The sequence below is a fragment of the Ahaetulla prasina genome, chromosome 2 (genome assembly GCF_028640845.1).
Source record: "Ahaetulla prasina isolate Xishuangbanna chromosome 2, ASM2864084v1, whole genome shotgun sequence".
NCBI lineage: Eukaryota > Metazoa > Chordata > Lepidosauria > Squamata > Colubridae > Ahaetulla > Ahaetulla prasina.
Window position 1 is genome coordinate 238,194,633 of NC_080540.1, and position 22,588 is coordinate 238,217,220.

The following is a 22,588-nucleotide window of genomic DNA, read 5'->3' on the forward strand; positions in this document are numbered from 1 at the left end:
TAGATGAAGAGAATGTATGCAACCAATACGGATTTGGTAAAAACATTTTTTTTAACTTAAAAAAAAAATCTCTATGTTCTGTGACAGAAGTCAGATGAGCAGGGTTACTATCTGTATGGTCTGCTAATAAGAAATGAGAACACACACACACAATAAAGAACCTGACTTGAAATCTACAATGGAAGACCTAAGCATCAAGTAATTTGCAAACAAACGCTTGGAGGGAAAATTAATTGCTTTATTCAAATACAATCCAGGGACTGAGCCAAAAAACTGCAATAACAAAGTCAGACATGGGGCCATTATCTGAAAAAAGTTTTATCCACTCACAACCCTAAAAGGAATTACACAACATGGAGGAGACATATAGGACTTTAGTTGTTTCGGCTACCACTAGGTGCTGAAGCCATAGGTTATACAACAACATGACCAGAAATTCCACCGCAAAGCTGGAGGAAAAAGAAACTCACACCGCACCGTTCAAACTTCAAACAGCAACCCAGCTCCTGCTTGAGCACAGCATGAGTGAACATGATTTTGTCAATTTGTTCCATCTGTTCAACTTGTGGAGCTAATACAAGTTGTGGGATCTGCTGCCAGCACGTGTAAAGATCACAGCCAACACCTATTCACTCTCAACTGTTCTCTTCCTCTTTGCCACCCCTTCCAAGGGAGAGGCTGGGAAAAAAATACCTCACAGAGCAAATTTGGATCAGATTTAGAATAGGAAGCCACAGCCCAGAGCAAGGAGGCTGTGTGAGAACAGATGAACCAACCGCATGTCTAAAGCAGAAAAGGGAAGGGTGGGAGGGATCCACCAACCCACCTCACAGCTGCACTGGGAGACTGTAATCAAAACCATCTTTACAGAGCTGACAGGTTAGCCTTAGCTATAAAGAGGGAAGAACCTTGGAAAGAAGAACAGGGCCCAAATGACACAACCATGGGTACTCATTCCTGTTTGCAAACTCTTTCTCTGTTTCCTATAGAGAAAGGGTGTCCAGGCTTGGCAGCTTTAAGACTTGTGGACTTCAGCTTCCAGAATTCCCTAATAACTGATTAATCTGCATTTTGAAATGATAAGTCTCAAAGGATATGGGTAGTCCTTGTTTATTGACCATAACTGGGACCTGCAACTCAGTTATTAAGCAAAGTGGTCACTAAGTGAAACCACAACTTTGCATATGACCTTACTTCAGCTTTCCTTTGCTTTACAGACCTCAAAGGTCATAAATGTGAGGATTTGCTGGCAAATAAATTATAAAAGGACTAACTGTATAATTTGTATAAATTCTTGACTTTCAGAGAGATTCCACAGGAGAAAAGCATCAATCACTGGTATGATGCATTCAAAGGCAAGAAGTACATTTGTAAGAAAGATGTATTTATCGCTGTTTGGTTTTACCTTGCAGCCAGTCTCTAAAATAATGCAACCACATTTTAGGAAGCTGCTTGTTTTCCTCCAATAAGACGTAGGTCACATTGGTGAAGCTTCTGTGAAGTTCATAAAGTAAATGTTGGATGTTGGGATAATCCGCTTTCTGGGTAACAATATACATATGGTAGAATGAGAAGTATTTGAACTGGGCTGCAATGAACTCATACTCTCGAGTCTCCCGTGGCACAATGTCTGTGAGATCCAATCCATCTCTCACACGAGTCGTTCCATAAAGACTGAGGCCAAGTAAGCCCAAAAAAAGACAAATGATCATAATCTGGAAAAAAAAAAAACACACACAGAAAAAAAGCATGCATAAGTAAATGGATTTTAATGTTAAGAAAATCATGGGCTACAAAAACTACAAAAGAATGCATATGGAACCATTTAACTTTATAACATATGACTTCTATAAGGACTCGTGGTTTCTCAGGTTCCATTTTCAGCAGAACCAATATATTCATTGGCTGAGCTGACAAAAATGTACCAAGCATACTGTAGTTTGCTGAGTTTTGGTTTAGCGTGCTGTATGCAGCTAGCTGTGGTAGATTACAATATGTGAGCTCAGCAATAATGGGTTGTTTAACAAACCATAGTTAGAACAATGGTTCAATGTGATGCATTGATTCCGCCAATGTTTAGCATAGCCCTCCCAACCTGGTGCCACCCACATATGTTGACCTAATTAATAGTTTCTGTGCACTTTTAATAGCCTAATGGTGGCCATGTTGTTTGTAAAAGTATTCCAACCGAACTAAGGTTGAGCAACATCTCGGACAACTGCTTCATTGTAGAATTTACATGCCCAAATCCCTATCGACACAGTACCAGAGACATCAGAAGGACAGTTGCAATTGCACAATCAAAGCCCTGCCTCCCTTACATGCATTGTGTGTACAACATATATAAAAGGGGGACATAGGATTATCATGGTCTCCACTCTGACGTTGATTCCTTGCCTTCAGATGCTCATGCTCCCTATGTTTGCTCATTTTCAAGCCAGAGCCAGGAATCTTAATGATTTGGCCAAATGTTTGGACAAGAGAAATTGAAATGACAACAATAATGCAAAAGCTTGAGAAACAACTTCCTTGGAAGGAAAAGCATCCTAAGGATCTGGAACCACAAATGATCAAGCCATGCGACTGACCTTCACATGTACAGGTAGTCCTTGACACACAACAGTTCTTTTAGTGATGGTTTGATGTTGCAACGGCACTGAAAAAAGTGTCTTATGGACTATTGCCTGACATAGTGTAAGCCGCCCTGAGTCTTTGGAGAAGGGCGGGATATAAATGCAAATAAAATTTTAAAAAAATAAAATAAAAAAAATTAAAATTTTTCATACTTATGACTGTTGGAGTATGCCCATGGTCACATGATCAAAATTTGGCAACTGACTCCTATTTATGATGGTTGGTGTCCCCGGTCGTGTGATCACTTTTTGTGTCCTTCTCACAAGCAAAATCAATGGGGAAGCCAGATTACCTTTAACAATCATGTTACTAACTTGACAACCGCGATGATTCACTTAACAACAGGTTATCTGAGAGACCGTCTCTTGTCGGTCACATCTACCCAACCCACTAGAGTGAGAAGGCAAGGAATGTTGTGGGTCCCTTAAGGATATACAGTATATCTGGTGGGACCCAGAAGAAGGACCTTCTCTGTGGTGGTCCCCTCTCGCTGGAACATCATCCCAGAGATTAGACTGGCCCCCACTCTAACACTCTTTCAGAAGGCCCTAAAGACATGGTACTCATGTCAGCGTGCCTGGCAAACCCAGAGTGGGATGGAGCCCATTAAATGTCTAGTATGAATGTGTGTTCTTGCCAGGGTGGGGGGTTATTATTTTATTATTCTGCACCAACTCAGGAAGCTCAAACTGCCCAAGGAGCTGCTGATCCAGTTCTACAGAGGAATGATTGAGTCTGTCATCTGCACTTCTATAACGGTCTGGTTTGGTTCTGCAACCCTACAAGACAGACACAGACTTCAGAGGATAATTAGAACGGCAGAAAAAACAATTGCTACCAACCTGCCTTCCATTGAGGACCTGTATACTGCACGAGTCAAAAAGAGGGCTGTGAAAATATTTACAGACCCTCACATCCTGGACAGAAACTGTTTCAACTCCTACCCTCAAAATGACGCTATAGAGCACTGCACACCAGAACAACTAGACACAAGAACAGTTTTTTCCCAAACGCCATCGCTATGCTAAACAAATAATTCCCTCAATACTGTCAAACTATTTACTAAATCTCCACTACTATTAATCTTCTCATCGTTCCCATCACCCATCGCCTTCCACTCATGACTGTGTGACTGTAACTTTGTTGCTTGTATCCTTACGATTTATATTGATATTGTTTCTTGATTGCTTATTTGTACCCTATGACTATCATTAAGTGTTGTACCTTATGATTCTTGATGAACATATCTTTTCTTTTATGTACACTGAGAGCATATGCACCAAGACAAATTCCTTGTGTGTCCAATCACACTTGGCCAATAAAAAATTCTATTCTATTCTATTTTTCTTTTTATTCTTTTTATTTCTTTTATATGCTATTTTTATAACCTTGTAAGCTGTCTTGAGTCGCCATCTGCAAGTAGGTGGCAATATAAATTTTCTAAATAAATAAACAAACAAACTGTGGCAAGAATAGTCATAAAATGGGGCAAAACTCACTTAACTACCTTGTTTAGCAACAGGAATTTTGGGCTCAATTGTGGTCATAAGTCAAGAACAACCTGTATCTGAAGGAGAAGGAGGTAAGCTTAAACAAGAGCTATTTCCAGAGATAAATCAGTGCCATTTTTTAAAAACTGAAGAATCTGTATATGGAGGCAGAATCCAGCATGAACTTTAGATACTTAGAATTATCTCTAGATTTTCAAGGCCGGCCAATATATTTTAACTGTGATTACAAAAGACAAGAGTAACCAATCAATCAACCAAAATTACCTTTGCTTTTGGTTTTAACAGGAGTGGTGCATACCGCTTTTCAGCAAAAGAGGAGAGTGTCCATTTCGTACAGGGAGGCTCAAGACAATGCAATGTAGTTCCAGAGAACTGAGAAAGAAGATCCCGGGTTGAACTGGTGCTTTCTGGGCTCTGGCAGCTGAGGTTATCTTGTGGCATGGTGACTGGTTGTACCGATATTTCCGACCGAGGTTCTGCTGTGGTGTAATAAACCTGAGTGTGTGGGTCGTATTCAGTGCGCAACTGGACTGTAGACTGCATTGTGATTTGGGTTTCGTGGGCAAAACTGGGGCTGCTGTAGGGCGGCGGAGGACTGTAGCGTAAGTTATCACCGGTCTCTGTATATGCTTGAGGTTCAATTTGAATGACTCTGCTGACGCAGGGGCTGAAAGAAAAATAGGGAAAGTAGATAGATGCACTGTGGTTGTGACCAGAATTGTTCTATGACCTATTATTTGTAAACATTTAATAGAGTGTTTGTATACAAAGTACGCCTACATATATGGAGTTTTGCAATGTGCAAGAAACACAATCCACTGTTTTAAGTTCCTTAACACTCTCTGTGTTTCTGGAAATATTATTAAATTAGCAAAACCACCATTTTTCCATTTTGAAGCCACACAAAATGATTAGAGAGGAGAGTTACTGGTATATTGGTGAGTATTCAATTATACCAGTTCACCAGCAGAATAAAGAAAACATACTAGACTCTCTCAAAGCCAAAACACTTTATAGTTTAGTGATGTATGAAGTGTATTTTGTGGCTGCTATTAGAACCTCCCTAATGACATTGATGTAATCGTAAGAAACTGGTCAACCAATCTCTTCCAACCATAGAGCAGTTCGTGGCAACCAGGGGTGCAATAATGCTCAGTTTGCTTCTCCAGACATTATAGCTCAGGGTTTCCATTCATTTGGAATATAAGAAGTTTGAAAGTGACCTCAAATTCTACCATACAACTTTAGGAATAAGTGTCTCTGCCTAAAGTAGTCAGTGGTAAAACATCCATTTAAAATGATGTAATATTTGTAATATTCCTTTCATCTCACCTTGTAAAACAGCAGAATATATCCAGCCTCCGATCTTCCCGGCGGTATAGGTCCATACTCAAAATAGCAGGAAAAATTAACAGAACCATGGCAAAATTAAATACTACAACCACAGCAGCCTGTATAATCAAAGAGAAAAAAGAACATCAGCAATACTAAGGCTACAGGAAGGAAGGGAGGGAGGCTTATTATCTTTTTTTTAAAAAAAATATGTAACTATTGTTATTTCAACACTGAAACTCAGGTTATAACTAGGTTTCCATATTGTAAAGTTAAATATAGCAATGAAGTATTAAGAATTAGATATTGTCTTAATAAACATTCTTGTCTGTGTTACCAGATCTCAAATTCATTTCTCATGGGGGAAACTAGAACAAATAAAAAAACAATTTACCATTTTTTAAAAAAAGCTCAGATGTTCATATTAATTTAATTTAGTAACATTTTTGTGTCAAAAAAGAATAGAGTAGAGGGAGAGAAACTAGTCTCCAAGTCAAGACCTACAACTCCACGATGTAACCATAGAAGTGTTCTTCGGTGGAAGCTGTTTATGAGACCAATTAGCCACTACTTAGTGTTTCAGAGCAGTGATCCATTCATTTAAACAGCCTTTGATTTATATCACCACACAAGGTACATGAGTCAGGGCTTCAGTATCCTCTTTTGTACCTTACTAGGAAGAACTGTCAGAGAAACAAATGGCTATTTAGGTAAGATTGATATTGACAGAGGCCTGTTTTTTGGATTTAAAATATCGAAAGAAAGACTTTGCAAAGGTTAATGAGGTCCTTCACCGCATTAGTGTTTTTTGTATTTCACCACACTCTTTCCCTGAAGTTTTTAAACAGTTTTATAGATACTTTGCACAATAATTTTCATCCCTCCAGACTGATTCTAAATTACCAAAGAAAGAAATTACATAAGAGCATATTTTTATACAGCCTTCAAACAAACTCTTAACAATTAATGAAGATTCACTAGTTATGAATATCAATTCAACTTCAGACCAAAATATATTGATTGTCTGTCTGTCTGTCTATCAATCTATCCTTGGACATTCTGAAAGTGAACTCATAACTCAGTCACGATCCAATATGTACCTTTTCCCCTACAGAATTCCTTCCCTAACTGGAATTTGCTCAGGAAAATAAAGAAAAGACAGACTTGCTTAGGATGATATGCATACAGGTAGAAAAAAGATGGTTCTTTTCATTTATTTATTACATGTTATGTATATATAGAGTTTCTAGGAAGTCTTGTCCTAGCATTGACCAGACTAAATATGTTTGATTTTAGAAAAGGCACTGCATTGTTTATCTCCAGTTCATGTCTTGGTGTCTAATAACAAGATATTGGCTAAGACTATATTTCAGTAACCCACACTACCCCTAATTTATGCTGCCTTCACCAATCTCATTAAGTCATCATTTGCTTAAAGCACAGTTTATTATATAAACCACATTTGGTTACATTTACAAATCACTTAGCTAAAAATCATGACTTGCAAAGATTTAGAATACAGTTATGTAGCCAGTTTCAATCAACACTGAAAGCCACAAAGACAAACATATAAGAATGTTTGTAAGAATGAGGTCCTTATCAGGTATGCTGTGGGGGAAAACAAAAAGGGAGTTTATACCAGACTGAAGCATTCCCAGAACTTATTCTCATAAAAGGGGATCCCTAAGCCTCAAAAGAAATTGTTCCATTATCTCACGGATATGCTCAAATTACACACACACACACACACAGGAGTAGTTACCAGCAGTTTATGAACCAATTTTTTTACAGAATTGGCTGAAAACTAATTCACCCCTGTGTAACAGGAATAGCAAAGTTTCTTCAAGTCACCCATCAGTAAGAAGGTAAATCTGAAAGCCTCATATTTTTCCCTATGGAGTTCCACAGACCTAGCAGGCAGCTATATTTCTTAATCCTAAAGTATACAAAACTTCTGGCTCCACTGCTCACAAAGAAAGGAAGACTCAGTTGTACTCAACAGCTTTAATATGCACATAGAATATTCACCCCATTTTGGCTTCAGGAAGGCTGTGAAGACCCATCTGTTCCATCTTGCAGGATTATGTTATGATCGAAGATGGGGGGGTTTCGCGGGCACTTGACTTTTGCATTTCCTAGTTTTATATTTTCTTGACTTTTTATTTTTGAACATACTGGGTTCTTTGGGGATGGTTTGATCATATTTATGTGGCCGCTCTTCTCATGAAGCATGATTCTAGGTACTGTACGAACAACTATAAAAACAATTTCAAAAACATTCTAAGAGTACAAAAATGTAATATTATTATAAAAAGCTAAGAGAGGGCATCAGATTATAAACAATGGAGCCATCTAATCCAGTTACCATTCCCAGGTTGTTTTTGTTCCTGTTTTTGAGATTAATTGTCCAGAATCTTCAGGAACTGGGCAGCATCCAAGTATAGTAAATATGTAAGAAATATTTAGAATATTTTATGTCTAGGTTCCACACTGACACACCATCTACGAATCGTTTTTTCCCCCCAATAATCTTCTGCTTTAAAACATGATGGCTGCTGCCCCATGAATTCGCTGAAATAAAATAAGATATGCACTGAAGTTATTGAAAGTAAAGTGAGATCCTGACTATGTACTCCAATATACTTATCCCTTACAAGCCACCCAGAGTAAATGGATTTATTGTTTGATAAGAGATATTACAAATAAAGAGATCCTCCTTGCACCTTATTGCTAATCGTATGCATCTCCGTCCTAATGAAATTCACAATGTTATATTTTCTTCTTCCGTCTTCCTGCCCAGCATTTGCAACCAAAATTAAAAATATGTATGACTGGGACAAAAAAGAACTTAAGGAACTAGAGGTAGATAGATGCAACTGTTCCAGCCTAAGGTGGGAGTAAAATGATAAATGAGTCAGTGCAACTGGCACTGTTATTCCCACTATGTACATGCACTTAACAGGCCACTGTGCATCATTAAGCAAGTGAAAAGGATATCTTTCTGCTTCTCACAAAGGCACTCACTACAGGAAAAAGACTGTGCCATTGAGTTTTTTGCAAGTAGAGAAGCTTATGACGGAAGAAACTGGATGGTGTAAATCAAGGGTTCTTAATTGGTGGTATCCATATGACAGGTGGAATTTAAGAGTAATTGAGGTGGAACACAGGGTAGGTCACTGAAACTTTAATTAAGTATTTAAGACTTGCCGTAAGTGATGAGTACGATAATAAAATACCCGTGAAAATAACAATGTTGAGCAGGAATTGACAGTCTCAGATCCAAGAGCCTTCTGTAAGCCAAACCTTCTTTTATGGCTTCCAGAGCTACTTTCAATTCACTAGTGTTAGAAATTGATGGGTGTGGTTTCTTACGATTTGGGAGCAAAAGCACACAGAGAAGCTGTACTTGTAAACCTTCATTCCCCCACCCGCCCCGCCCCCTTCCGTTCAGTCATGTCCGATTCTTGGAGGCTGCCTGGTTAAGTCCCTGCAGGGTTTTTTGACAAAATTTTTCACTGCCTCTTTCCCAAGGCTTAGAGAAAGTGACTGTCCCAAGATCATCTAGCTGGCTTTGTGCCTGTGGAGGAGGGCTAGAATTCACATTCTCCCAGTTTCAAGCCTGATATTTTAACCATTACGCTAAACTAATCACCTGCAAAAAAAAAAAAAAAAGATACCCAGATCCAAGCCATCTTCCATCATCTTACCCACTGGGCTGCTTCAAAAACAAAAAAGTGAACCCATTGCTCATGTTTTTATTACTATGTTATGGTCAATTGATCTCCATGATCAGGAGTTCCTCTATTCATATACAGATTAATGAAATACAGGCAAGGGTTGGATTCAGCCAGTTCGGACCGGTTTGAGCGAACCAGATGCTAATTTTACATCTGGTTCACCGAACCAGTAGTTGCATGGACTGGCTGGCCCCGCCCACCCCACTCTGCCCCTCCCAGGAGTCTCCACACGGCCCATTTTGGATGCTAGGTAAGTGCAGAGCTTGTTGGGAGGGTCTGGAGGGCGAAAACCGGGCCTTCCAGAAACGGGCCCCAGAGTATGCCATTTTCACTCTCCCAGAGGCTCGAGGAAAGCTTTCAGATCCTGGGAAGGGTGAAAACCGGGCCTCCTAGAAGTTCCGGAAGTCAGGAAATGGGCCTCCAGAGCCCGGGGGAAGCCGTTTTCGCCCTCCCAGGGGCTCAAAAAAAGCCTCCGGAGCCTGGGGAGGGTGAAAACACCGCCTCCCTCCACGTGCTGCAGGAGGCTGAGTAGGCCATGCCCACCATGGCCACACCCACCCAGCAACCGGGCAGAGAACCAATTGCTAAAATTTTGGAATCCCACCCCTAGATACAGGTAGTGCTTGACTTATGACCACAATTGAGACCAAAATTTCTATTGCTAAGCAAGACAGTTAAGTGAATTTTGCCTCATTTTATTACCTTTCTTGCCACAGTTGCTAAGTGAATCACTGCAATTGTTAAATTAGGAAAATGTGAAAATATGAGTGAATCTGGCTTCTGCATTGACTTTGCTTGTCAGAAGATTGCAAAGGGTGATCACATGACCCCAGTCTCCTGTCAAAAATTTGAACCAGTTGCCAAGTGTCTGAAGTTTGATCACATGGCCAGGGACTGTTGCAACTGTATTAAGTGTGTAAAATAGCCATGAGTTACTTTTATCAGTGCCATTATAACTTCGACTGTAATGACTGTAAGTCAAGGACTACCTGTAACCCTATAGTTCCCAGTATAAGGAGACATATTCTTGAAGTTGTTTGTGTTGAGATTCTGCAATGGGATGGAATGGGGGCCAATTGTATAGTATTAGCTATGTTCCAAGTAGCAGTACTATGGGCTCAGGAATTCTGGGAATTGAAGTCCACAAGTCATAAAGTTGCCACAGTTTTCCCACCCCTGATTTAAGGGCTATAATGTCATATAGCTCCAAAGGTATTCAATCTGACAAAGATATTCAATTAATACTGGAAAGATTTAAAAAATTAAGATTGTGGTTGCAATTGAAGCCTTGTCTCTTAATGTGTTGCTTCATACTATACACACACACACACACCCCTCCATGAGTGACAAACAAATATGAGCAAAATACAGGGAGAATTAATCTGCAGGTCTGAGGTCTGACTTACTTATGTTCTCAGCAATTGGATTATTTTACCAATATTGAGCCTCAAAAACTAACAAGGCTTTGATTGTTATCTTTTAGTGTCTCGGGGAAAGTGAAAAAAGATAGAAGAAGGTTAAAGCAACTTTCTGTTTAAGCCCATCTGATATAGAACTTCTATACAGAGAAACAGCTATAAACATTACTGAAAAGAAAAGCAATGGTGTTGTTACATTGCTGTGCTTTCTTAACTTGGCTGTGGAGGATTTCCTGGACAGACAGGAATTCTTCATAAAATAAATTTTTGCTTTAAATGACCAAAGGCAGGGTGGAGAGCTGTAAGAGCAGAAAATTCTACATTTTCAAAAAGACCACCCAAAAGTAACTTGCATTGCCCTTTGATTCTGCATGCCACAGTATGCACCATCTGAATTTTACCATAGCTGGTAAAATATGAAGTAAAATAGCAAATCTGTACAAGAAATTAAATAGCAACTGCTAACAAGAACAAAAATTAGCTTTCCTTTCCTCGTGCATGGCAAAATACATATTTAGTGGACAACACTGAAACTGGTTTCTCTTCAGATCATATGAAACTGCATTATTGGTAGGCAAAACTTTAAGATTTAAGTGAATAAATCTGGCTCAGAAGACTTCATAAGAAAAAATTACTGTATTCAAATCCCCACCACCTGAAAACACCACAATAATTTCAATATGCATATTTTTAATGACTGATGAACCAAGCAAGAGAAAAGTGACGCCTGAGAAAATGCAAGTGCCAGATCTTTGCTAAGGATGGAATTGGCTACTAACAGCCTTTCTGCTGGAGCATTATCTTCGGGGTGGAAATCATAATTTTAACTATAATATAGAAAAACTAACGTATGTGCAGAAATACACACACACACATGTAGAAAGAGAAAGGAAAAATGAGAGCAGCGTGCACGTGATAGCATTTTGCCAAGATATTGGTTATGATCCAGAATGTCAAATCCACATAAGCTGGGCTCTATATTATCAGTTCATGCAAGAAAAACAATTTTGTTAGCTCACGGATATCTGTCTATATAAGTCACAGAAAACAGATATGGGTTATGAAACTAAATGCATTTTTAATCAAGAATTACAAGGTTATCCACAGCACCACGGAATTAATCTAATCCTAGAAAGGAAAAAGCCCCAATGGAAGGCCTTCTCCCCCCTCCTCCACTTTTATGTCATAAATGTGAAATCAGAGCCTGTTCATCTGATTATAATTAAGTCTGGTGTCAGTTGTCACTTATATGCAGTAGAGAGATATGGAAGAAAAGTATGCATAGAAAGTTATGAGAGCACACATTTGTTTCCCCAGCCTATCCTACTTATACAAACATGAGGAGAACCAGAAGAAAAGAGAGTGGGTTGGGTGAGCAATATCCCTCTGACAAAAGCATAGTAAATTATGAGCTGCCATTTATAGTAAGTAACTAGAAAACCTGGACCCCATGAGTCATCATTTCAGAGATGTTTTATTTATTTATTCTTGTATTTATCTATCTTAATTTATGTAACTGCCCATCTGAACAACAAGCAACTCTCAGCTGCTTACAGGTTAAAACCGATAAATACCCCAAAATCATTATAATTATTAATTAAAACATCAAAAAACTATTTAAAAAAACCCTGAGCTAATGTAAAAAATAGATGAAGGGGTGTTAACAACAGCAGAGCCACTCACTAGCTCAACTGTTCGCTGGAGTCCCCAGGCCTGCTGACACAACCAAATCTTGAAGGACCTTCAGAAGCTCAAAAGACATGAGGATAACCTGACCTCAGGGGGGAGAAGATTCCATAAGGAGGATGCCACCACAGAGAAGACCAGCTATCAAGGGCCTGCTAAAGGTAGCTTCCTAGATGACAGAATCTATAACATCTGCTGGATCTAATAGGATGAGCAGATGAAATTAGGGAGAGGTGATGCCAAAAATAACCTAGTCCCATGCCATAAAGGCTTTAAATGTTAACACCACCAGCTGGAATTGGACTGGAAACAAACTGATAACAAATGCTACTTTCGGAGAAACACAAGATAACCAATGAAACACACATAACAAGCTGATAACCAATGCAACTTACGAAGAAACACACATAACTGCTCTCACCACTGCATTTTGCAAAGGTTCAGGCTTCCTGATACAGTAAAAGTACACAATGAGTCCCAAAAACCCTCTGTTTATTTCAACAACTGTGAATTTTGCTCATTCAGAGCTTGTTCATTCTCAATCTGTTCCTTCACAGATGAGTCTCAAATAGTTGCAAAGAATCCGACAGAAGTCTGCCACAGTTCTTCGGGATAAGGCTGATAAACACCCACCTTTATCTCCCTTGACACGCTGCCAAGACCTAATTGGCAATTAACTTTGCAAGACCACACGGTACACAGAGTCAACACGGAGCTGCAGTATTGAAACTGGCCAGCACAAACAACAGTTGCTTCCTGCAAAGACCCATGTGCTTTTGCTCCTCCTTTATGTCTTATGGGAGGGGCCAATCATCTCCAAGCCCTACTCCCAAGTCGTCCCTTTTGTTTTAACTGTTCTTGCCTTCTGGCAGATCTGCACAGATTTCCTTAAGGGACGTTCCCTTAATTCAAGGAATTTGGATTTGCAACTACTGATTTGTATCCTACTCACTAGATCAAAGGGAAGAAATGGGCTTTAGTACACATAACCTCCATCGTTTTCTTCCCTTTCAAATATTTGAGTTGGGGATCTTTGATATAAATAAAAATATTGAAAAATACGTACACATTCTTTATGTCTTTAATATGTAAATAATGTTATTCAATTTGTTTTTAAATTGTAAAATATCGCAGAGGCCTTCGGAGAGGAAGGCTGGAGGCTTTGACACTCTCTTCATAGAAATCCTCTGGGTCTTCACAACATCATTCCCAGTCCTGAGTTGGGGTATTAGTTAGTATTTGCTTTCGCCACCACTTATCCTTGCAGGTGGCCTCATTTGAGGCATAACCCTAATCCTCTCACACCCTGTGCTGCTCTTCCTATGATTAAAATCTCAAAATACAAAAATAACCTCCACTCTGCCCCCTTCTGGCCATGGAGTATAATGGCATAGTGATTAGAGGATCTGGCCGTACTTTTCATCCTATGGGAGACGTAGCAATCTCACCGGGTAAACAAAATAAAATTTTATTTTAAAAAAGAAAATGCAAAATGTTTTTAAAAAAATCAACTCTTTTATTTATTTATTTTAATTTTAAAAAGCAAACATTTAACGTGAAGAGAACTGGTCACACACTGGTTTATCAATCAGTAAAAGCAGAAGAAAAAGGAGGAAGATTTAAAAGAAAATATATAGACCACTGATGGCAATCTGCCAAAAATGCAATATTCACTACCAAAATCTCTGAGAAGATAGCAGAGAGTTTTCAAATTATTATTAGAGACCACAAGAAATTCTAAATATAATTTCTATCTTTATGAACACAGCTTAAGATCTGATTGAGAACTCCGATTAAACATTCCATTTTGCAGCTGGTATAGAGACGTAGAAAACCTGACATTTAGCACAACTCAGCATACAGAAATAAACAATCTTGCACAAATTTCACACCGTTTCTACTCTATGTATTCAGGGTTCTTTTTTTTTGAGAATTAGTAAATCTTTCACATTTTAAAACATAAGATTCAAAAATCACATGAGAAGATAACTGGAGTTTCAAGTCAACCATACTCATGAAAAGATGCACATCTAAAATTAAGCATGCTCTGTAATAGCTGATTCCCTCCAAAAATGTGGACTAGAGCAGGGGTGAAATCCAGCAGGTTCTGACAGGCTCTGGAGAACCGGTAGCAGAAATTTTGAGTAGCTGGGCGAAGCGGCAAATACCATCTCTGGCTGGCCCCAGAATAGTGTGGGAATGGAGATTTTGCAATATCCTTTCCGTGCCATGCCCACCAAGCCAAACCACGCCCACAGAACTGGTAGTAAAAAAAATTTGAATTTCACCACTGGACTAGAGTCATTATTGTCTCCAGTGAGACTAGGAGAAACTGCTCTTACTTATGATGCCTCTGATAGGAATGTCAGTACAGACCCTGTTGTCAACATATCACTTTGTTCCCTGCAGAACCAGTCTCTAATTGGGAATTTGTGCATCTTGTCCAATTCAAACACTATGTTCTTGGCCAGCTTTCTCCACCAGTCCTCCCCAGTTGTGTTGAATGTGAAGAGCTTCATCTCTGGACTGTATTGAGAAATAATAAATTAAATGACATTTAATTTCACTTGAAGAACTTACTTGGAGTGAAAATGCCCGTAGAGCTGGAATAGGAATTAAGGCAGCCATGAAGAATGCAGTAACATTGCTAATAGATGTAAGGGCCACACTTGCACCTGTGCGTTTCAGACATTCCCCTGTTCTATCCTGAAACATATAGACATATATGGAATTAATTTGCAATTACATAGTACATAATCTATAAAATTACAGTGTAATAGAGAAATAGCTATTGAAGAGAATTTACAGGCTGTTCTAATCAAAGACGTTGGGTGGTTCACAGCAAATAAAAACAAATATAGCAAAAATAACCGTAAGAACATCACACTTTAAGGCCAAAATCAGCTATTTAACAGCAACCTATGTCCCACAAGTTTGACAGAAGAGAACTAGCCATTTTTAATGATTAGAGGAGGGTCTTTTGTTTTGGGGTTGTTGTTTTTTTTGGGGTGGGTGAGTGGGCTGGCGGCAGTCATATAATTTTATGTCATAAACTGTTTTATAAAATTTGTCAAATTTCAATTCCACAGGAGTCATGGGTCTCAGATTTTGGACACATTCTGTAAGTCAGTTCATTGGAAGTATCTTGGTTTAAAATTTTATTTTTTATTAGATTTTTATTCCCACCTTTATTACTTTATAAATAACTCAAGGCAGGGAACATACATAATGCTCCATCTTCTTCCTATTTTCCTCACAACTACAATCAAGTGAGGTGGACTGGGCTGAAAAAGAGTGGCTGTTCCAAAAGTCACGCTGTTTTGCCCAGTTAAAGCTTGTGGAAATGAGAGTTTTAATAATGTATACTTTTGCATCTGATTCCACTGTACAATAGAAATGGAAAACTAAATGGAAAATTTCTACAAACAACTTTCTTCTTAATTTCCAAAATAGAAGAAATAGCCTGATTTCAGAATGCAAAATAGAATATCAGTTCACAAAAAACTTGGGAGAATGACTGAGATTTTAATTCAATTTATTCAAATAACTTCTCTGAAGAATAACATCTACTTTGGCAAATAATCACAAACTGACAACAAATATAATCTATAATCAGCATCTCATTCCTCTAGAATAACATATTAATCATAATATTTCCAGATTCTTCTGTGAGGGAAGCCTTAATCAAATATATATATGTCTCTGCTGATAATGCCAATTGATTTACTGATTTTTGTCAAAAAGGTTGAGAAAATTGGGAAAACCATTTGACAATCTCTGGTCATTTATACTGCTGTTAGTTTACTCTGCATAGTTCCAAAATAAATAAACTGGAGCAACATAAGAAATTGTTTATGTCGTCAGCTACTAATTGAAAAACTAAAGTATAGATTTAGTGAGCTTGCTGAATGCTTAATGCAACGTAAGAAATATCTGAATTTACCTCAAATGGAATTCTCTTATTTTGCCCAGTTTCACTAAATGCATGTGCCAAAAGAAAGACATCATCTACCCCAACTCCAAGAGCAAGAAAGGGTAAAACCTGCATAAAAGGAGACAGTCAGCAACACCTATTTTATAACCAAAGAACAAGTTAATGAAGTAGGACAAGTGCAATCTTACACTTCACTTTAGGCATAAGCAGAAATCTTGAGGCATTGCAGTTAGGAGGTCACAATTCTTTACGCACATAACTATTTACACCATGGATCTCCATCATATTGTTAGGCCCAGTAGAAAGTAACAGGTCTTCGTGTGGATTCATGAGGACCAAAAGCTATTTTTACTATCCAATTAAACGAGCCACTTGCTTTGAGCAACTAATATTGGATGATATGTATTACAGCATCTTTTTTCCCCTCATTTTAGTTTGCTTTCTTCAGAAATTGAAAGCTTTATTTTAGTAGCTCAAGAACAAGCTTCGTTTGCTATCTAATTGCATAAAGACAAAAATTCAACATGTACCAAATAACAGCAAATGTCTCCTTTGTAGTTAAAAGGATGAAATAACTGACCATTTGATCAACAGCTGCAGCAAAATTTCACAAACTGACTACAAGCAGTGTTATGACCGAGTTACTAAAATTATTCCTGGAAACTTTGCCAGAGGTTTGGATTTGAATGTAGTAAAAAAACACTGAAACCTTCATATTGAGAAGGTTTGGGGAAATTAAGATATTGAAGTTTAAGATCCAAACAGACAGGCATCTTGCTCATAACATGCCTGATATACAGGAATTATTGAAAAGAAGAAAGTCAGGTTCATTGATGTTGCTATGCCGGATAATGCTAGGATTGCGGAAAAACAATTGGGAAAAAAATCAAAACACCAAGACTTGCAGATTACAGTTGAATCTTATGGAAAAAGAAATCTGTTGTTATACCAATTGAGATTGGAGCCCTAACAGTAATATACCTAAAGCTCTTGTTCAATATCTGGAAATACGTAATTTATTAGTCCCAAACACCCTATTTTTACAAAAAATAAAAATAAATCCTCTACCCACCCAACTTAACGCTACCTACATTCTTAGAGATTATTTTAACAATTCGTAGGTCCTTGGTTAGGACTTTAATTATTAAGATTATTAATCTAATAGTCTTAGATTATGAATTTGTTAATTACCCACACATTATAATAATTTCCTGGAGAGAAGATTTTAGCCAATTGTGTCACGGTATGCATTTTCACAGCACATATGTTTGCACACCCTGCCTTTGGAAGCAGGGCTTATTCAAGGACAATTTGAATTTCCCGGGTCACTGAAAATTTCAGCGCAGGTCTCAAATATTCAGCCTTTCCCCTCCTTACTCTGCAGTTAACAACGGGTTCCTTTCAAAAATTTCAGTGCAAATTATAAAGCCCTTTTTGTCCCTGGTTTCCTCTGACATGCCATGCCAAAAACTGCAATTTTGCTGTTTGTGTGAAATGTAAATATACATCCCATAGAACCATGTGCCATATTCAGAAGTCTTCTGGGCTTAAATAAGCACAGCCATGACTGGTTTTAGGTAAACATATTAATTCAAACTTCTGAGGGTTGTTCTCTTAAAGAAAATCCTCCTCCCACATGAATACACAGCCCTCAATAGGAGACACCGCAGTGCATCATCTTGCAAACGGTTTGTTTAATACCTGAGTTGTGGCAGCGTTAAAGGAAATCCCAATCAAGGAACACAGTCCCAATCCGGCAGCTACCGAGAGAGCAACCAACAAGACTCCTGCCAGACCCACAGCACCCTGGGATTTAGCACAGTCCCACCTCAGCATGGTTAAGCAGGCGTAGGCAAGCTGTAAGCAGAACAAAAGAAAAAAAAATCCCCCCAAATGAGGCCTGACATCAGAGAAAGCCAGTTTTATGTTTCATTTTCCTGACCAAAATTTTCAACAACAAAATATAATTTTAATGGAACACAGATATTGGAAGGCATCTCTCAGCAGTGAGATAGAGCAATGGCTTTGCTTGTCTGATCCTGTCATTAGGTCTGAATCGCACCTCCACACATCTCGAACAGACATCTCTTCAGCTCTGTAACCATTTAAGAGGAAACCACAAAGAACAACCCCGTGGCCCCATCCCAAGCCAACTTTGTGCTCACACTAATGAGCCACAGATCTTCCATGGATCGGAGACATAAGTGAGCAAGTGGCATAAAAATGCAGATTTTAAGGCTGTTAAAAACATTGTAGGGATGATTTGTATGACAGCTTAGCATAAAAGACTCATGTAGTGGTATATCATGAATTACAGATTTCTCCAGCCTGGTCTCCTTTCCAGATATGGATAGCATGAGCTTGAAGAAAACTGAGGAAGAATAAAATGAATATTAAACCTAATTTACCATTAATAGATAGCCGCTGGCTACTCGGATGACGCTGACGTCAGAAAATGACTTTAGGATGTCCTCCAGAGTCGTCGTCGTAAAGGAAAGCACCTTCTGAGTAGAGTTTTGTGCAAGACTTTGATGAGCAACCTACGAAAACAAGATGGGAGTTGTAATAACAGAAAGGAAGTCACCACGATATACAGGCAGTCCTCGACTTACAACAGTTCATTTAGTGACCGTTCAAAGTTGCAGCAGCACTGAAAAAACTGATTTATGACCATTTTTCACACTTACGACCATTGCAGCATCCCCACAGTCCCAGGTGCTTGGCAACTGACTCATATTTATGATGGTTGCCGTGTCCCAGGGTCACGTGATCCCATTTTGTGACCTTTTGGCAAGCAAAGTCAATGGGGAATCCGGATTCACTTAATAACCATGCTACTAGCTCAACAAATGCTATGATTCACTTAACAACTGTGGCAAGAAAAGTTGTTGATTTAGCAAACAGATTTAGCAAATATTTCACTTAGCAATATAAATTTTGGGCTCAATTGTGGTTGTAACTCGAGGACTACTTGTATTTCTGGAGCGGATTTCTACTGAGCACTAACTTTTTAATTGTCGCCCTCACTTTGTCTGTTGCTCTCCCTTCTCACTCACACACACAGGCACTCTCATCTACAAACACTACAGTTGCATCCTTGACCCTTTGTTAATATAATTGCCATACTCAATGCAGAGCCACAGCAGGCTGCTACAGATCAAATAAGAAGGTACACCTTGAAAGAGAGGAAAATGGCCATTTATTTTAAATAGTGAAACTGAAGAAGGCTCACAGCTCACTCGGCCCCTCCTGCACCGTTTTCTGCATTCCATCCAGAAGCCTACAACTGATTTGTTGTTATATCCAATCTAAAAACAACAAATTCTTAAGATTTAGCCCTCTCTTTTTTCATTGGCTGGACACTTCAAAGAGGTCACAAGCAGCTCAGCAAAGGTCAATGCCTGAGAAACAAAGGCCAGATAATGTCACATGACCTCACCAAGGGGACTGCAGCTGTGAACAGATTCTGTGGCGGGCTAATGTTTTCCAGACACCTTTGCTGAGGGGAGACAAAAAAAAAAAATCATCCTAACCAAATGCTCATTTTTTCTCCTTAAGCTTTGGCAGCCCAGAATCAGATCGGCAGCTCAAGACAATGAATTTTAAAAGCCACACATTCTAACAAAAACACACTTGCAATGTTTCCTTCAAACCTTGCTGCGGGTGGCAGATTTTTTAAATGTATTTTCTTCTTCTTTTTTTTTTTAAAAAAAGTTCTTAATCAGTCAGTCCTAAATGCAATCTCCCAGAAATGTTGGATTTCCACTTGCCTCTTTTCTAGCCAGCATACCAGCTAGGAATGACAGGAGTTGAGTTCCAACACAAGTAGTATCTGCAGTCTCTAGCTTGGAGAGAAGACTGACTATAATGGGAGAGAATACAGATCCTAACAAGATTCACTACCTCAAGGGACATCCCTGAGGGACTGCAAGAAGAAGAACTAGTAGGGTTTGGATGAAAGAAAGAAACCATTCTCCAATTAAACATCCATTTTACCTCAACATACATCCTCTGCCATGCTTCCAGGATTGCAGCTGCCTTGTCCTCATTCCAGTTGATGTGCGAAACGTAGTCGTAACCCTTGAAGTGCTCATACATTTGCTTTGGAGTCATTAGCTGAAACATGGTCTGTAAAGCCTGAGCACTGCAAGACAGAATCAGGGATTTAGAAAGAGAAAGGGACAACCCAAAAAAAAACCTCCCCCCCCCCCAAAAAAAAGCTGGTTTCACTGCACAGTTTCACCAAATATATAAGCTTTGCTTATGGAATGGGAATGATCTTTGCTGGATTTTTATGAAAGGCTGTTCTTATGGGCAGCAGAAGGCCAGAGTGATTAATGGTTGAACTGAGCAGAAAGCCATTTTTTTTTCAATATTTTTTTTTATAATTGCTCCACACAGTCAATTTGACTAAGAACCATTTATGGTGTTGTTTAAAATGGAGGGAAAATCTAGGTTATAAACTGGGGTTTCCAAGCTTGGCAACTATAAGACTTGTGGACTTCAACTCCCAGAATTCTCGTTTCTGGGAGTTGAAGTCGCCAGGTCTTAAAGTTGTCAGTCAGACATTCCTGTTTTAAAACCTCTATCTTCTTATATCTGGATAAACAAAGCTGATCCTATCATAAGGAAATATAAGACTGATGTAGAGACACTAAAATATAGAAAGCCTATGAGCTACCACCTTTAATAGTTTAATAGTTTCTCTATTAAAGGGCGGATCTGATTCAGTATTCAATTTGTATAAATTAAATAAGGCGCCATTCACAAAGTAGCAGACCCTATAGAAGAGTCACACCTATCAAGGAGATGGTTTGGTTGGCAAACAATCTGAAGAAAATGGAAGACTTAAAGTGAACTCCCCCCGCCTCCCGCAAACACAGTTGCAGTAAATGAGATCCTTCCATATGTAACATGATTCAACAGAAGTTTCTATCACTGAATAGATTCTCGTCTTTGGTCCAGAAGGGGGTGATAGGTGATCTTTTGTAATTGCATGTGATGGGACACTGGGGAGAGGTAACAAAGTCCTCTCCATCCTATTCCAGAGGCCAAAATCTCCAATGAATCAAATAATCATTAGTCATCACTACATAGGTATCATGGCCTCTTAACGTACAAGTGGAAAAAGAATAAAACTACTAGAGCTCAAATGGGAGATACACTTTTCTTCAAACTCTCTGATTTAAATTATATGTTGCATGTTCTTTTTTTCTTTGCATTATATGTATTTAGGGGGTCTTTAATTTTAATATTTTTACTGAACATTACCCCCACTATTTCATAAGCAAAAATTCATTTTGTAGATATAATAAATAATAATATTCTCATTGAGAATCAATTCGGTGTATTATTATTGTTATCCTTCAGATGGGGGATTGTTTGTTTGATGGGTGGCATTTTTTCTTTCGAGAGCGACACTGGAATTTCACTTTAATGTGTGCCATTGTGTATGCTGAAAAATGGCAATAAAGGTTGTCTTATCTAACTAAGGTGTCAGGCTAAAAACTAGGAGACTGTGAGTTCTAATCCTGCCTTAGGCACAAAGCCAGCTGGGTGACCTTTGGCCAGTTAGTTTCTTTCATAGGAAAGAGGCCATGGCAAACTATGTCTGAAAAACCTTGCCAAGAAAGCTGCAGGGACTTGTCCAGGCAATCTCCAAGAACTGGATATGATTGAATGGATGAAAAAATATCTCACATTACTGACAGTCAAGTTTTCAGTCAAAAGAAAACAGTAGCTGGATTTACATTTCACATTAAGCCATGGTTTGTTTAAAACAAGATTTGTTGACTAAGAACAGTTTGCCAGGATGTCCCAGGCAAGAATTACTGGATTAGGAGTGCTTACCTGACAAGTTTCCCAGTATCATTTTTAACAGTGCCACCAATAATCAGTTCTTCTTGCCAATGCATGTATTTTTTTGACAGTCCATAGCATCCACCACTTAAGGCAAAGGCGACATCAAGAGGCTGAAAGTATTTTTAAAAATAAACGGAGGTGTTACAGAATCAAAGACAGGAAAGTTCACATTTTTGGAGGATCACTGATACCACTTTGGATGCCCCTGAAGGTAAATGTTCTAATATGCATAATCCTGCACATCCTGCTCTGGTTGCAAACTTTGAATGGGCTGTGGAGAGAGCAAGAATGTGATTTATGGAAGTATTTTCATGCTACCAGGATTGATTCTGGCAGATGTAGCTTTGACTTTCCTCTCAAGTTGGTAGCTGTACATTTTTATCTTTTTCCAGGTGGTTTTATCTCTAAGTAGAGAGAAGTAGCTGCCTTAGGTAGTAGATTTTGGTTGTCATGAAAAGCTAGCGAAGGCTGATT

At 38.7% G+C, this 22,588-nt stretch overlaps 1 protein-coding gene across 3 annotated transcripts in view; it reads right to left on the reverse strand.

Moving 5' to 3' along the window:
* PTCH1 (patched 1) overlaps positions 1-22,588 on the reverse strand; it is a 98,148-nt gene that overhangs the window by 25,383 nt on the left and 50,177 nt on the right. For 2 of the 3 annotated variants that reach the window (XM_058168370.1, XM_058168373.1), the window contains exons 7-15: positions 22,103-22,224; positions 20,249-20,396; positions 18,661-18,792; positions 17,954-18,109; positions 16,262-16,360; positions 14,899-15,024; positions 5,478-5,596; positions 4,410-4,812; positions 1,406-1,715 (exon numbers count right to left, since the gene is read on the reverse strand). In XM_058168370.1, the coding sequence (XP_058024353.1) occupies positions 1,406-1,715; positions 4,410-4,812; positions 5,478-5,596; positions 14,899-15,024; positions 16,262-16,360; positions 17,954-18,109; positions 18,661-18,792; positions 20,249-20,396; positions 22,103-22,224 (1,615 nt within the window). The remainder of the gene's footprint in view (positions 1-1,405; positions 1,716-4,409; positions 4,813-5,477; positions 5,597-14,898; positions 15,025-16,261; positions 16,361-17,953; positions 18,110-18,660; positions 18,793-20,248; positions 20,397-22,102; positions 22,225-22,588) is intronic. The other variant, XM_058168371.1, reaches the window with a different exon arrangement.